Raw genomic sequence first — 16,680 nt, 5'->3', positions numbered from 1 at the left:
ATCCCACTTCAGTACACTGTGATGACTGCCACCTAGTGGTTGCTTTATCTGCAGATTCTTGATGCATGAAGAATCACTACTGATAATCAGATCAAGAGTATTATTCCTTCTAGTTGTCTCCCAAACATGCTGCTGTAGAAAACAATCATCCTATAAATCCACAAAAGCCTTTCTAATGTGGAGTAACCAATCCACAAATTACCGTCAATATCCAGGAAATTAAAATTCCCCGTTATGAGACACTAATTTACTGGCCCACTCTATTTCTCTGCACAATTGCTCATTATACTCATCAGATTCATTAGGCCTATAACACACACCTACTCTTATTTTTCCTTTCCCAGTGTCACACCAAACAGACTCAACATTGCATTGTCCACTGACATCAATAGGATGCACTTCCTTAGATTTTGTGTTTCTTAAATAACAGCATTACCCCTCCTCCCTTCCTGTCCTGTCTATCCTTTCTGTACACATTGTACTCCCCAAATTCCAGTTCTGTACTGCTTATGTCTGTGTGACACCATGTCTCTGATATCACAAGAATATCTGCCTTTGATGTCTTGACTAGCACTTCAAGCTCATTGAATTTATTAACTATACTCCTAGCATTGGTGTACATGCTCATTATACTCATCAGATTCATTAGGTGTGGGCAGCTGAGAGCTTGATGGTCCCCTCAATTTAAATCCTTCGAGGACATCCACCCTGTCCGTCAAGCTCTCTCATATAAGCCCATAAGAATGCTGGGTTGCCGCCTGATTTCCCCGCACTCCTTACATCGTGTACACACACAGACATTCCCCTTGGCAATATCATGTCCCATTTCTGATTGCTCCACAAACATCAAGTATACATGCACCTGTTTCTACTCTTAGTTACCCTAACACAGCCCATGTATTTTCTTGTTCCACTATGACTCCCAGCAGTCTGGAAATCCCCATTGCCTTGCTTTCCAGGCTGCTGCTCAATTGGATTTCAATAGAAGTAGCGCAAGAATCACTTACCTCTGCCAGTGGCTACTGTTAATCTATTAGTCCATGTATCCCCCCAAGCTGGCAGTTTTCCGACCCATCTAACTCTGCCTCGATAGCATCAGCAAATATTCTTGCACCCTTTATATTTAATTGTATTCCATCCTTGTAGAAGCAGTCTCTCCTGTTAACAAGCACAGACCAGGCTGAGAAAAATTCTACCCCTTGAGCCTTGCACTATCTCTCCAGGGCTGAATTGATCGACAAGGCTCTCATCATATACTCCCTCCTATTGTGTCTGGGCAGAATTGCAGAGACTTTCAAATTCAACCCTAATTCATGGCTTTTTTTGAGCCTTGTCTTGTACTTGTTAAGTAATTCTGCTGGTCTCCTACTCTTAATATCATTGGTGCCAACATGTACATCAATATCACCCTTTGTGCCCTTAAAGGATGATATCTGCTCTACAACGTCATCAACCTTTGCCTCTGGCAGGCATACCCTGGTCCTGTTCCATCTATCCTTTTTGCACAATATGTTCCCCTTTTCCCTGACAATAGAGTCACCTACAACAACTTCCTTTTGGACCAGCGCATTCTGCCTTGGATGTTGTCGCGGTGTTGCGTGATGTTCAAGTGCAAGCTCTGGCACTGGTGTGGGCAGCTGAGAGCTTGATGGTCCCCTCAGTTTAAATCCTTCAAGGGCATCCACCCTGTCCTTCAAGCTCTCTCATATAAGCCCATAACAATGCTGAGTTGCTGCCTGATTTCCCTGCACTCCTTACATCGCGCGCACACACACAGACATTTCCCTTGGTAATATCATGTCCCATTTCTGATTGCTCCACAAACATCAAACAAGCAGTGCATTTCAATAGACTGTGATTCAGAGGACAATCGTGCCCCCCTCAGTTCTCCCCTGAGCCACAGCACTTCCACTAGTTTGAGCCTTTTGCTTTGCTGCTCTGGTCTGAGGCATGATTTCTATTCAAGTTCAATAAAATTTCAATACAAAATATAATCCTAAACCTATATCCCAATGCAGTAATAACACTATATATATATATATATATATATATATATATATATATATATATATATATATATATATATATATATGTATTTAGGTGTCGAATATTATCTCCGAGTTACGTAATATGATTTTCTTATTCCCTGTCAACTTATATTATTAATTTATGATGTTACGTTTGTAATAACTAGGTCGCCAAATTTTTTTAGTTAAAAAAAAGTACAATTCAAATGACAATGAAATTTAATAAGATTAATAGATTTTAATGATTAATTGATACTACTATACTTGCTATCTAGTTTTCCATTAAACCTTACGCTAGCACACATATCTTATAACAATGGCAGCAAGTTACGAACGGTTAATCTAGAGACACAAGGTATTATTTACTTTCCAAATCGCACTATCTAAATTCAAAATAAACTACGGAGCTTGACTAGGTCTATAAGCTACTTATAGAAAATAATTTAATCTAACAATTAAGTCAATAAAGTGGCTAAGTATAATTAAAAACTTTTTGTTTGCGGGAGCTGCAAAACCTGTCCACACGTGTATTTTTGATACCCTTACCAATACTAAGTAATAACCTTACAAAATCTCTAAATTCAATTTAAACTAAAGTATTGTTACTAGGAATATAAAGCAACTCTAAAAAATAAATTAATATGCCAATTTAAGTCAATAAAAAAGCAAAAACTTCTCTATTTGCTGGAACTGTGAAAACTTTGTCTGTTCACACGTACTCTGACACCCACTCCTGGTTGAGCTATCAGGTTATTACGCCTGATAGCTCAACTTCCCTACAAAATACACAAATACGCTGATAATCACCTTTTTGTCTATTTTTTAATGTGTGCCGGTTTTTTATACGTTTACCGTAGTACCCCGGATCCATAACCCAGTATGTATTTTATTTTTATATATTTTAATTTCTCATTCCTGTTTACTAAGACTTTCAGTAATTTCATTGCATCTTTGTCATTTTATATATATATATATATTTTTTTTTTTTTTTAAATTTATTTATGTACTTATTTTTTTTTTGGTTGTAGTAGTATGAATTTTTAATGTGCTAAACTGATTTTTGTTTCTATGATATTTGTTAAAATAAAATCTTTTTGCCTAAAGATACACAAATAAATTGGCAGGGAATGGGCAGTGATTTCATTATACTGAATATTTTGTTAATGTGGCTTTTGCTATACTGACATTAATGTACATAATTTTTTTTTTTTTTTTATCTAAATCTATGAATTAGTTTTAAATGCTGAAGATTGTATTTCAAAGAAATTCTAATATTGCTTTAATAGATATTCTAAATTCAAAACTGTATTGTTATAGACCAGTGATTTGGTATTGAATATTGCAAATTTTTCAAATTTTAACAGCTAACGGAATATGGGAGTAAGTTATTTGGTTGAGATGAAGTGATTCAGGCAGCAGACTGGTATAAACAATTTATTAGCATTGTTTAAATGAATATCACAGGACAAATTAACCCGTTTGCCATACAGGTTATTTAGCTGATGCTGCATAAGCTCATACACTTGCTTTCTTGCATCACATGACACTACTACCACCACCACCACTGCTACTACTGCTGAATTTATTATCTTTTACACACAGTTAAAAACATCAGCTGCAACTTAAAAGATTATTTGTGTTAAAGATCACTATTTTGTATTAAGATTTATTTTTCTACTTCATGTGAACTGCCAAATTAATCATAACAATTGATTTAGCACCATAATGGATATTAACAAAGTAAATAAGCATTGTTTTTGATTATTGATTATTACAATTATCTAATTTTTAGGTATCAGCCTGGGGTGGTTATGTATATATTATTAACCTCATACCTCTTCATGTCTTTGTTTTAATTCTTATGGGACGATTCTCACATAGGATTTATGTAGGTAAGTGTTTATTTCAGTTTTTTTTAAATTCAATTTAAAGTAATTCCCTTAAATATGCTATATAAGTTTTTTTTTTTTTCATATTGCTGCTGATTATAATTTGGAATATTTAAAAGTAATTTAAACATATTTTTGGTCAAAAGTAATGAAAAGCTTCATGAATATATCCATATTTTGGAAAACTTACTACTGACTTGATAAAACCAGATTTTGCTTTTATTTCAGGGATCATGCTTCATCTCATTCAAAAACTCTTTATAGTATTGGAGATAGTATATTTCATTTATTCACTGTCAGATTTTACACTAATTTCTAACTAGCAGAACAATTTCATGAACTAAATATACACCTAAGAGGCAATTTTATAGGAAACATGATGGGATTATTATCAGAGATAGACTACAAGAAAACTGAAAAAGCACAGGATTGTTGGTTTTCAAAAAAAGATAAAATATTAGCATGAAAAACAAACAAAAAAATCCTGTTCTTTTTCTTCTTTCTATAATACCAAAACTGATATAGGAAAAGTTGGGGGAAGGGGGCAAACTTTTGGAAATATAGGTGCTATAGAGAGAACTGAGTTAATTCAATCAAAAATCAGTGATTTGGTGGAAGTTTTTTTTTTTTTTTGCTTTTAGAAATCTCAATTGTGAACAGTTTTATTTTGTTTAGATGGCATTCCATCTCAAAAGAACCTTTGTCACAAGCAGTTTCAAAGGAAGTTGCTTGTTCAGTTAGTACGAGATGTGTGAAATAAGAACATTCTTTCTAGAAAAGGGCTATAGAGTTCAGATGCAGAAGGTAGATTATATCTCCATCCTCATTTTGTGATGAAGGATGGAAATTCAATAAGAAAGACTGTGCAGTACATAGTAACAAAAGTGTTAGAAGCAGGAGAAACAAAACAATTTGGTATTTTTATGCATGCCCCTGAAAACTAGGATTGCAGGATTTTGAGTTTCTGGAAATATAAAAAACACACCAAAACCATATGAATTACTAACATTTAAAATGTCTCAAGAGTATATAAAGTATTTTGCCATGCTGTTTTATAAATTATCTCATTAGCCCAAACCCAAAATAAATATTTGAACAACATGTTTCAAGTAGTAATTTGCTGCTGATATAAACTTTGTACAGTAGATAATCACAGATATCAGTAAACACAGAGTGGCAGTTGAGATTCAACTTTGATAAATGCAAAGTACTGCATTTGGGTAGCAGTAATACTGGAATGACAGTACCATTTAGGAAGTACCAAATTCTAGGTAGTTGACAAGGAAAAAGATTTAGGGGTAATTGTGTAGTCTGGCTTCAAGTTCTTTGAGCAGTACAAATGGGCAGCTATAACATCTTAAGATTCTCCCAATGATTACAGGAACTTTGCTAATAGAGACAAAGAGGAGATTATCCTGTTATATAAATAAGGTAATGTTAGATTATATCTGGAATACTGCTTACAGGTTTGTAACCTCATTTTAGCAAAATTCCTCATTTTAGGAATTTTGTAACCACATTTTAGGAGTGTGGAGAATTTTCATTCTCCACACTCTTTCTAAGACATAACTGTCTTAGAAAGAGTGTGGAAAATGAGAAGAGTAGCAAGATTAGTTAGGTGCACAAATGGATATTCTTACCAAGAAAAAATAGGCTTGGTAAATTGCATTTGTTGGAAATTAGGTATCTGTGTGATGACCTAATTGAAGCATATAAGGCTTTAACAGGAATAAGTATATTAAATGCTGATAGCATCTTTACACTTTCTCAGATGACATACTTATAAGGGAACATAAATTTATATTAAAGAATGGTTACAGAACAGATGTTTAGAAGTGTGCATTCAGCCACAGAGTAATTGGTTGTTGGATAGTTTGAAAATTTTTTAGAGGGTTTGGAGAAATTATTAGAAGGAATGGGCAAATGAAATACGTAATTTTTATTTTTATTTTTTTATAAATAAATTTTTATTTTATTTATTTTTTTTATAAATTATTTTATTTATTTTTCTCTGGGGTTACTTCTACCCATATGCAGTACTTTGCACTTGTCAATGTTCAACTTCAGTTGCCACTTCTCAGCCCATCTTCCCAAATTTTCTAGATCCTGTTGCAGTAGCAAACTGCCATTACTGTCATTAACAACCCTGCCAAACTTTGACACTAAGCCTGATATACCTTCATCAATATCATTGATAAATATACAGAACAGTGGACCCAACACCGAACCCTGTGGGACTCCACTAATAACATTAGTCTACGAAGGGCAGCTCCCATTGATTACCACTTTGTCTTCTCCCACTCAATCATCCTTTTATCCATTGTAGCAACTTACCCTTAATACCATTTGCTCCAAATTGTATAGTAGTCTTCCATGTGCAACAGTGTCAAAAGCTTTCCTGAAATCCAAGTACAGGTCGACCGTCACTAATCTGGCAGCGTTGGGACCTGTGGGTGCCGGATTAGTGAGTTTGCCGAATCACTGGTGGTTACTTTTAGCAAATACAGTTTACCCAACAGCTAACCATTTCATCCTACCTTTAACACATTTACTGCCAAGCTAGTTTAAGAAAAACATTTCCCAGGGACCAAAAAATATTTAGCAAATAATTTGATTAGTAATTCTAAAATAAATATTGTAATGTCAGTTGTCGTTTGTTTCACTTAAAATATCCAAAAAAAAGGGTATTTTTTTATGTCACATATATGTGGCCAACGTGGCTCAGTAGGTTACTTTATTTCTTGAGAAGCCATGCGACGCTATTGCAGCATACGTATGAAGGTTGTTTGTGATTAGTTTATTGCACACGCGGCGAGCACTGCAGTAAAACTAATTGCAATAAAATAAACTCTCAAACGGCGCAATAAGTTTGTCAGTATTGTTAGAGATTTTGTGAAAACAAGTTCGTTAGCATGCTGTATTATCCATCATATTGTGTTGTTTTTCCGCAAGTTTGTACAAGTGTGTTGTAAAAAAAAAATCTGAAAAGGAATGGCTAAAAGAAAATTACTAAAATAAGTGGAACTGAGAGAAATTATTGGAATTTACAATTAAGCAGAGTTAAACTTATCACGGACACACCGCTGTCGAGTTTTCTCAGAAGTTCAACTTTATCTGTTATGGACAATGTACGGTATTTGCGCTTTACACCACGAGAGGCACTTCATTTATGCATTGGAACCATGGCTGGGGCTGAATGTGAGCAGGTTGTAATAATAAATGCAGAAAAACAAGTGGGAATGGCTTGCTAGTGTTTACTAGTTTGGGCCAACAGTTGATGCTCCAACCAATGCCACCAAAACAGTAGTGGCAGGTCAGTGCACCGGCACGGGAAATTTCAAATTACGTCCATGGAAATTATGTCCGAATTAGCGGTGGAACTGGATTATCGGTGGCTGGATTAGTGATGGTCGACCTGTAGTAGTGGCATGTGATGCAAGAAAGCAAGTGTATGAGCTTATGCAGCATCAGCCAAAAAAAAAAAATCATGCCATTCTCTCCAAATGCCTGTCCAGTTCCTCCTTAAATTTATTCAACCTATCAACTTCCACAGCGACAGATGGAAGTTTGTTCCAACAATTAACCACCCGCCGGCTAAAGGCAAATTTCCGCACATCTATTCTACATCTGTCCTTTCTTAATTTGAATTGATGCCCCCTTAGGTTCGTAATCTGAACAAGTGGAAGGATCCCATCAGAATTCAGCGTGCTCAACCCATTCAAGGCCTTATACACCTCAATCAGATCACCGTGCAGGTGCCTAGTCTCCAGTCACTGCAATTTGCAGAATTTAAGAGTCTCTTGGTAAGAGGATCCCTTCATTCCCCTCACCAATCTTGTTGCCCTTCTCTGTACATGCTCAAGTAAATCTACATCCTTCCTAAAATGAGGGCTCCAGACCTGTACACAGTACTCAAGGCGTGGCCTGACCATTGCCTTATACAGAGGGACAATCACCTCCTTTTCCCTTCTAGCAAAATTCCTATATATCATTGACAAAACCCCATGACCTGCCCTGGCAGCCTGTCTGCATTGCTCAGAAAACTTCATATCTGACTGCACAATTACTCCCAGGTGTTTTTCATTTTCTACCACCTTAAGTGTAGTACAACACAGTTGGTACGTTTCTCTGGGGTTACTTCTACCCATATGCAGTACTTAGGATTTATCAAGGTTAAACTTCAGTTGCCACTTCTTAGCCCATCTGCCCAAATTATCTAGATCCTGTTGCAGTAACACACTGCCATTACTGTCGTTAACAACCCTGCCAACCTTTGTATCATCTGCAAACTTCGATACTAAGCCTGATATACCTTCATCAATATCATTGATAAATATACAAAACAACAGTGGACCCAACACTGAACCCTGTGGGACTCCACTAATAACATTAGTCCACGAAGAGCAGCACCCATTGATTACCACCCTCTGTCTTCTCCCACTTAACCAACCTTTTATCCATTGTAGCAACTTACCCTTAATACCATTCTGCTCCAATTTGTACAGTAGTCTTTTGTACAATAGTTTGCGTCAACAGACGATGCTGTAACCAATGCCACCAAAACAGTAGTGGCAGGTCAGTGCACCGACATGGGAAATTTGAAATTACTTTGGCGGAAATTATGTCCGGATTAGCGGTGGAACTGGATTACTGGTGGCTGGATTAGTGATGGTCGACCTGTATATGATATCAAAATTATTTTTTTCATCCATTTCCTTTGTAACCACATCATAATATCCAATCAAATTTGTCAGACAAGATTTTCCCTTAACAAACCTATGCTTTGTCTGAATTATTGCTGCAGTCATGTCTAGATGATCCTGCAATGCATCTTTAACCAGTGACTCCATTATTTTACCCGGAACAGAAGTTAAACTAACTGGTCTGTAATTACTCGTGTCACCCTTCGATCCCCCTTTGTGAATTGGGGATACATTTACACATCTCCACATATATTCGCACATATCTAAACCTGTCTTAAATAAGGTAGTAAACCCAGTTCTTGGCATTCTAAGGAAACTTGGAAACAATTGGAGGTATCTAAAATATCAGGAGAAAATAACTGATTTTTTAGTACTTAATTAATTACTAAAGTATAGTTTGTAAAGTTACTTTAGTTTAGTCTAATAGTTACATAAACCAGAGAAAAGTTTATGGTCTATGTTAGTTTCTGAAATACAAATACAGTAAAATTAACCAGGTTTGTGGTTAAAGTTATTAGACTGCTTATAGTGAATTCTACCTATAGAATAAGAAATATGACTTATTTATATTCTTTAATTCAGAATGTAGGGATTGATATTAATGATCAAATATATTCATTTCACAGAATTGCTTTACACCAGTTTCAACCTTGATAGGGCTAAAGAGGCAGTTAGAAACCTTTTAGATATCAATAATACCCTGAGTCAACAAATGAAGTTGAGTGCCATGGATATTATCGAAATTGACATTCTTTTATTATGTTTCCAGTTATTTTAAACATGGTGATTCCCTCTAAAAACTGACCTGTGTGTGGGTGGGATGGGAGAGACTACTTCCAGTCATATTGCTGAATTCTATTTATTGAATATTCATGAGCAGATTATTTCAAGATTTTCTTCTGTTTATTTAATTCTTTTAAAAAACCTTCTGCTATAGATGGTTTTTTTAAGCTCTAAATAAGATGAATGAAAGAGGGTGAAGTATCAGTTAAGCTTCCTTACCCCACAATCTTTATTAGAGAAAACAACAGAATTGAAATTTAATAAGCTCTGAAATTTAATGCCTTAGTAGGTCACCTAGAGGATGAAATGGGTGGGTTTTACCATACATTCAACATAGCACCCTAAGTGAATTTTCTGATGCCTCACGCTTAAGACATACAGGTTAGTGCATTACATCAATTTTGTTTGTAATGAGTTAACTTAAGTTGATTACATGGCATCGTTTTATTTACATCTCATATTGTGTATTTACTTCTTATAAATTAAACAATGTCATGTAATCAACTTCGGTTGACTTACTACATACAAACTTGATGAATGCAGTAACTTATGTATAGTAAGTTTTCTGTAGTTTGAGGCTTTCAGCCCTAAATTTTTAATTCATGATAAATATCATTTTAAGTTTGGAAACTGTAAATTGCCATTTCAGGATGTCTTTGAAATATTTGTGGCAGTTCTCTAGAAATTTCAAGTTTAATATAGTTGGGGGAGGATGTTACGTGGTGTTTTTCCATAGAATTATACTTTTAGTAATGACCACTCCTATACCACGTGAATATTAAGATAGTTTACTGACATATGGCCTGATGATGTGTACTGGCAAGGTTCCTGAAATGTATCTTAATATATAGGAATTTAGTTATTAACTGAATAAACTATCTTAATATTCATAAGGTATAAGAGTAGTCATTACTAAAGTATAATTCTGATTTCAAGGTTAGTTTTATTATGATTAACTTTGGGATGGTAGGGATTTTTTTACAGATGTTTTACATTCTCTTCCTACTTAGTATTTATGCCTAGCATTTGTACTTTAATGAGCATTTTAATAGTTCTCCCCCCCCCCCGGCTTGATCTTTATGTTTTGACAAAAAGATGATCCCATTTGAGTTATGCTTAATTTAACCCTGACATAGTCACACCCTACTATCAAATATGAATGGTTGCACCAGGTCTGACAGACCAACACAAAACTGATGAAACTAAAAAATATAAGCCAGCCATGACTGCAAAATCAGTTATACTTATATGGTATTGTAAATGTAATGGTAAAACAGTCCTGGTAAAGAACTGTTCCTTTAACAGTTTTCATAAAATATGAATCCATCCGAATAAACTTAAAGTATGGAAAAGTGGTTCAGAAAATAGAATTAAAGAGACAAATTTCTTGTTTAGTTTTAATTAAAATGCAATTAAAATCTGTCAGAATTAAAACCTTTTACAGAATTTCTTTTAAATATTAATTTGTTCTTATTTTTGACTTTATTACCCAACTTTAGAATAAAACTCAAAAAATTAAATTAGAATTAAAAAAACTTCTGGATCTGAATTCTAGGTAATTTCAGCCTTTATAAGCCCAGTTTGGTTAACAAACTAACAGATGTGATATCCTCCCCCAGTTTTCTAGACTATTTTGGTGCTATCATCTTTTTAAACCATACACCATCTCTGACCTGTTGAAAAATTCAAGAGAATTCATATATAAATTTGATCACATTATTATGACCTTTTTTTAAAACAACCTTAAAAGTATAAAAACAAATATACATATGTATTCCTCAGAAGGGGTAAGGACAATGTAATTTTAAACAGACTATTTATTCTTTTATTTTGTGCAAGAGTGGGTTCAGAAATGTCAGCAGATTAATTTAGTGTGAAGGAGCAGTGTGTAGGAAGTTTTTTACTATATTATGGGAAACAAGTTTTCCCATAATATAGTAAACCAACTGGGTCTAAATCAGTAGACTAATTATTTTATTAACTTGAAGTTCAGTAGTGTTTTTGTTGTACTTTAAGAATTAAACAACCCGTAATATGAGATGGCTCTTGTAAACTTTCAAAGTTTACAAACGTCATACCAAATCAAGCACATGTTAGCGTGGGAATGGTGTACTTGTTACGTTAAAGCTCAATAACATTTATGCTTCGAATATCTGACTGCACAAATGAATCTAAACTTTAATATAAACAGTAATCTGAATAGTAGGATTTCATGTTGTAGTTTTAAAATTGCACAGTTGTAAAATTTAATTGATACTTCCTAAACTTGCATTAATATTTTACTTGCAGAAAAGTTCAAAGATGCAAAATTGTTTATTTTAATGGAAAATTTCAGTAATTTAATTTTCCAAAATATCAATTTCTAAACATTTAAAAATAATTTATTTTATTCATTTTTTTTTCTTGCAGCATATACAACATTTTACATCCTAGGTTTACTTTTGTCCATGCAAATTCCATTTGTAGGCTTCCAGCCCGTAAGAACTAGTGAACATATGGCATCTGCAGGTTAGTATTCTTCTGAAAAGTCTTATGCTTTGAGAGCATTTATCATGTAAAATTTTTCACCTAATTTTATATCATGAAGGCTATCAAGAGAATAATTTCCCACTGTTTTTTTTTATACTGTGGAAGCTGTTTTTCTAGTATCTAATAACAGTTTCAGCATTTAATGGTGATTAGTACTGAAATGCTATTATATGCAATAACATTTTAGTAAAATTAATTTTTGTTTCACATGTATTTATTAATTGAATTGCAATTTCTTGGTATTTGGGATTTAAAAGTAGCAAACTATTAAATGAAATGTTATCATTTCCCAGTTATTATAGGTTCCCACTTAGTCTGCCAAACCCCATGTACTTTTTCTGATAGAATCCCAATTATCAGTTGATACAACCACTGCTCATCTCAGTTGTCCAAATTATTCAATGATTCCTTTGTTTTTCCAAATGTTTTTTCGCTTCAAAGGTGGTACTTGTGCATATTAGTAATATGCACAAGACTTAGTAATTTGGAATATCCTCTTTGTGATCTTTACTGGCTTAAAATCTCCCTTCCACATTCTGTCAAATTCATCTGTTGCCTCTATCGTTCTCCCAACTCCACTAATCACTTGGAACTTTTTGACTTCCTCTCTTTGAAACTTAACTTTCTCCAGGAGGTAATTTTCCTGGGTGGTTTAATGCTCAAAACTCCAGCTGGCTTCTGTTTTCTAGTCACACCAACCCAGTTGGTTGAAATGCTGAGACTTTTGCAATTACTAATGACCTCGCACAGATTGTTCATTTACCTACCAGATCTTCCTTCTTTCCTTTCTAATTACCTTGTGGTTTTGGCACATTATAGCCCTAGTTGCTGATGTGCCAATAAAATCCAAACAAACCAATCCTACTTACCTACCTACCTTAAACACTCAACAACACACACACTTACATACATACACTTGCCAGCCTTAGCTTTGCCTTTCAGATGCTACTGTGGCTTATGGGGGAAACCCTGGAGACCGCAATAAAAGCAAACACACCTTGACATACCAGACCATCCTAACCACGCAGCCAACATGCTTGATCTTTTTCTCACAAACAACCATTCTAAGTATACAGTCAAGGTATGTGGTCCTCTAGGCACCTCAGATCACAACTTGGTGATGGTCTCTTCTCGAAAGGAGCCTTTCTCTTGTGGCCATTCTCAACCTCATGTTGTGTGGCATTACAAGAATGCAAACTGGGATGATCTGAGAGATTTCTTTTCTACTCTTCCTTGGTTGGATCTGTTTTATATCTATTGATGTCATTGTTTGCTTAGATCATGTCTCTGAAATTATTCTTGCTTGGATGACATCTTTATTCCACACTCCAACTTAAAATCTCATGCTTTATCTAAACCTTGGTTTTCCAATAAATGTGCTATGGCTGTTCAAGAAAAGGATGTTGCATATCATAACTGTCTTGTTGCTAAATCTCTATGTTCATTTTCTGCTTACACCATAGCTCACAACAATTGTAAAACAGTCATTAATCAGTCCAAACTAGATTTTGAACAGGCTAAGAGTAGAAAACTTGCTTCTTATCTAAATGGTAGCCGGGCATTCTGGTCTCTTGTCAAAGCTATTGGCCGCAGCTTTTGCCCATCTCTGCTCCCCCTTCTGTTGAAACCAGGTAGTTCTATTGCAGCTTCAGCCAAAAATAAAACTGACCTGCTAGCATCCTATTTTTCTTCCAACTCGTGTATTGATGATCTAGGTAAGCCAACTCTCACCATTCCCAGTACACTCAATTCAATGTCTCCTGTGGTCTTCCGTCAAAAGGATGTCCGTCAGAAGGATTTTGAACAATCTCGATAATAGGAAAACTCCAGGTCCTGATGGTATTTCTCTGTTTGTTCTTGAAACCTCTGCTCCTGAACTTGCTCATGTTCTGTCACCCTTTTTCAGTTTTTTTATTTCAAAGGTGTTTTTTCTTCTGCTTGGAAATTTGCTCACATCCAGTCGGTTCCTAAAAAGGTTGAAAAATCCCTACTGTCCAGTTATCGTCCCATTGCAATTACTTCTATTCTTTCTCAGTTAATGGAGAAATCTATTAACTGCCAACTCCTAAGCTATCTAGATACCTTCCTTCCATCTGATTAATGATTAGCAGTATGGATTCCATCAGTGTTGCTCCACTATACAGTAGAACTTTGATTGTCCTTCAGGGTACGGGACCAACACCATGATGGATAATAGAATATGTACATTTAAAACATTATACTTACAATAGGCCGGGTCATCTAACTTGTTTATTTTATTACAAAATACATAACATAATGAAATTTAATTAAACTTTATTATTTATTTTTTACCGGGTCATCAAAAAATCATAGTACATATCTACATACATACCTATTTTTAATATTTAGACTTACATTGGTCTAGTAGTGTCATAAAAAATTTAAAAGAAAACAATATTACATAATTAAATTTTTTTTTCTAAAAAAAGTCCGTCAATTTCTTTTGTTTCATCACTCCCTTGGGATTTTTGGGAGGCAATGTTACAAATTTTACACAAAAGTAAGACTTGCATAACATCTGCTTCTTCTTGTACCTTGAACCACTCAATGCACTTTGACAACATAGGTTCTTCTTCACAGTGGCTAATTATGTTTGTTGTTCCATCAGCAGCAGCTTTTTCTTCTTCTTTAGATTCAGAGTCATCTGAAATTGTCATCTCTTTGCACAAAATCATTGTCGTCTAAAATTCCAGCTTTTTTGTATTGTTTGAACTTGAACATCATTCCAGGCATCTGCAACATTGAAAATTGCATCTTTTATAGTGTAGCTTTTCCAAAACTCAATCACATCTAATTGATTTTCTGCTGAAACAAGTTTTTGAATGAACATTTTGCGATAACGACATTTCATACTCTCAATCACACATCTGGTTCATCAATTGATTGAGAGTTGTCTTGTTTGCTGGCAGAAAGTGCCATGATATTTTGCCATCATTGCTTTTTAAATCGTGTATGGAATGAGTAGGTGCAATGTCCATCAGTAGCAATTCATATTGTGGTAAACCTTTTGATGCCAAATGTGATCTTAGGCATGGTACAAATATTTTATGAAACCAATCATGAAATATATCTTGGCTCATACATATGTTGTTTTATGAGAAATATTTAACTGGCAAAGAATTTAAATTAATATTTTTAAATGATCTAGCCTTTTTTGGTTTTCCTATAACAACCAAAGGCAACTTATTGACTACTGCTGGCGTTAGTACATACCATTCTAGTGATGCGATCTTTTTGCATCTTATATCCCAATGCCATGTGTTCAGTCATTGAAGCCAGTGTCTTTTGAGGTAGTGCCTTCCAATTAAGGCCATTCTTATCACAGTTGTATATTTGGTCTTTAACCAAACTTTGATTAGCTGTTTCCTTCTGTAGTTTTTCGTGATAAACAGAAATTGCCGTACTATCTGCACTTAGCTTCTCAACCTGGATCGACACCTGTCGAATACCATGGCAAAACTTAAATTTGTCCAACTATCCGATGCTATTCTTTAATTGAAGGATTTCCACCTAGTTTTTTATTGATTTCAATGGCTTTTATGATTATTATAGGTCCCCACAATGGAATTCCTTGGCTTCATTTTTGAACAAACCATTGGAACTTTGCAGTATCAGATTGTTCATTTTTAGCAAGCTTCATTGTTTTACAGGTTTTTGCTTCTGTAAATGTGAGTACAGTGGGATCAACTGATGATGTTACCAACAGCAAATTCTAAGTGGGAAGCATTCAAGGAATTAATCATGGATGCTACTAAAAGTTTCATACCTCTTAAGAAATATTGTTCAAGGTTTAGGCCTGAATGGTTATAAAATGAACTAATGAGACTCGTGACTGAGAATAAAAATGCATGGGGCCCATATAAATTATCAGGCAACACAGAAGATTATGGCAGATATAAGCTACTCTGTAATCAAGTCACAAATGAGGTTAGGCAGATTACGAGAAATCTTTGGCAAAGGATGCTAAGAAAAACAGCAAGGATTTCTTTACTTATATAAACTCTAAAAGGAAGGGGATGAATCTGATTGGTCCACTTGATATCGATGGTTTGACTGTTGATAATCTGTCTCAGATAGCAAACAAACTGAATGAGTATTTTGCATCTACATTCACACATGAGGAGTTATTAAGGTTTGAAAATGCCAGAAGGTTATCAAATTCTAGCAGGGTGCTTAATGATTTTGTAATAACTGAGAGCAAAGTGGAGGAGAAATTGTTGAAGTTAAACATAAGAAAGGCACCTGGGGTGGATGGGATCTATCCAGTTATATTAAAGGAGGCGGCAAAGTAAGTAAGCAAACCCTTAGCCATAATTATGAGAGATCCTTGGACTCGGGAGGTCCTGATGGACTGGAATGTGCAAATGTATCCCCAATTCACAAAGGGGGATTGAAGGGTGATAAGAGTAATTACAGACCAGTTAGTTTAACTTCTGTTCCGGGTAAAATAATGGAGTCACTAGTTAAAGATGCATTGCAGGATCATCTAGACAAGACTGCAGCAATAATTCAGATACGGCATGGGTTTGATAAGGGAAAGTCTTGTCTGACAAATTTGATAGAATATTATGATGTGGTTACAAAGGAACTGGATGCAAAAAATAATTTTGATATCATATACTTGGATTTCAGGAAAGCTTTTGACGCTGTTGCGCATGGAAGACTACTTTACAAATTAGAGCAGAATGGTATTAACGGTAAGTTGCTACAATGGATAAAAGGATGGTT

The 16,680-nt window shown here is 34.9% G+C and overlaps 1 protein-coding gene across 2 annotated transcripts in view; it reads left to right on the top strand.

Annotated features, from left to right (window-relative positions):
- The window catches only part of Stt3B (catalytic subunit 3B of the oligosaccharyltransferase complex), a 247,533-nt gene that overhangs the window by 91,168 nt on the left and 139,685 nt on the right, over window positions 1-16,680 (top strand). For both annotated transcript variants that reach the window (XM_090381684.1, XM_090381685.1), the window contains exons 7-8: window positions 3,820-3,919; window positions 11,812-11,910. In XM_090381684.1, coding sequence (XP_090237810.1) covers window positions 3,820-3,919; window positions 11,812-11,910 — 199 coding nt within the window. The remainder of the gene's footprint in view (window positions 1-3,819; window positions 3,920-11,811; window positions 11,911-16,680) is intronic.

The sequence above is a fragment of the Mastigoproctus giganteus genome, chromosome 9, assembly GCF_048544385.1.
Source record: "Mastigoproctus giganteus isolate SK-2022 chromosome 9, ASM4854438v1, whole genome shotgun sequence".
NCBI classification, from domain to species: domain Eukaryota; kingdom Metazoa; phylum Arthropoda; class Arachnida; order Uropygi; family Thelyphonidae; genus Mastigoproctus; species Mastigoproctus giganteus.
Note: the sequence above shows the minus strand (reverse complement) of the source record. Positions and strands in the feature narration are given on the sequence as shown.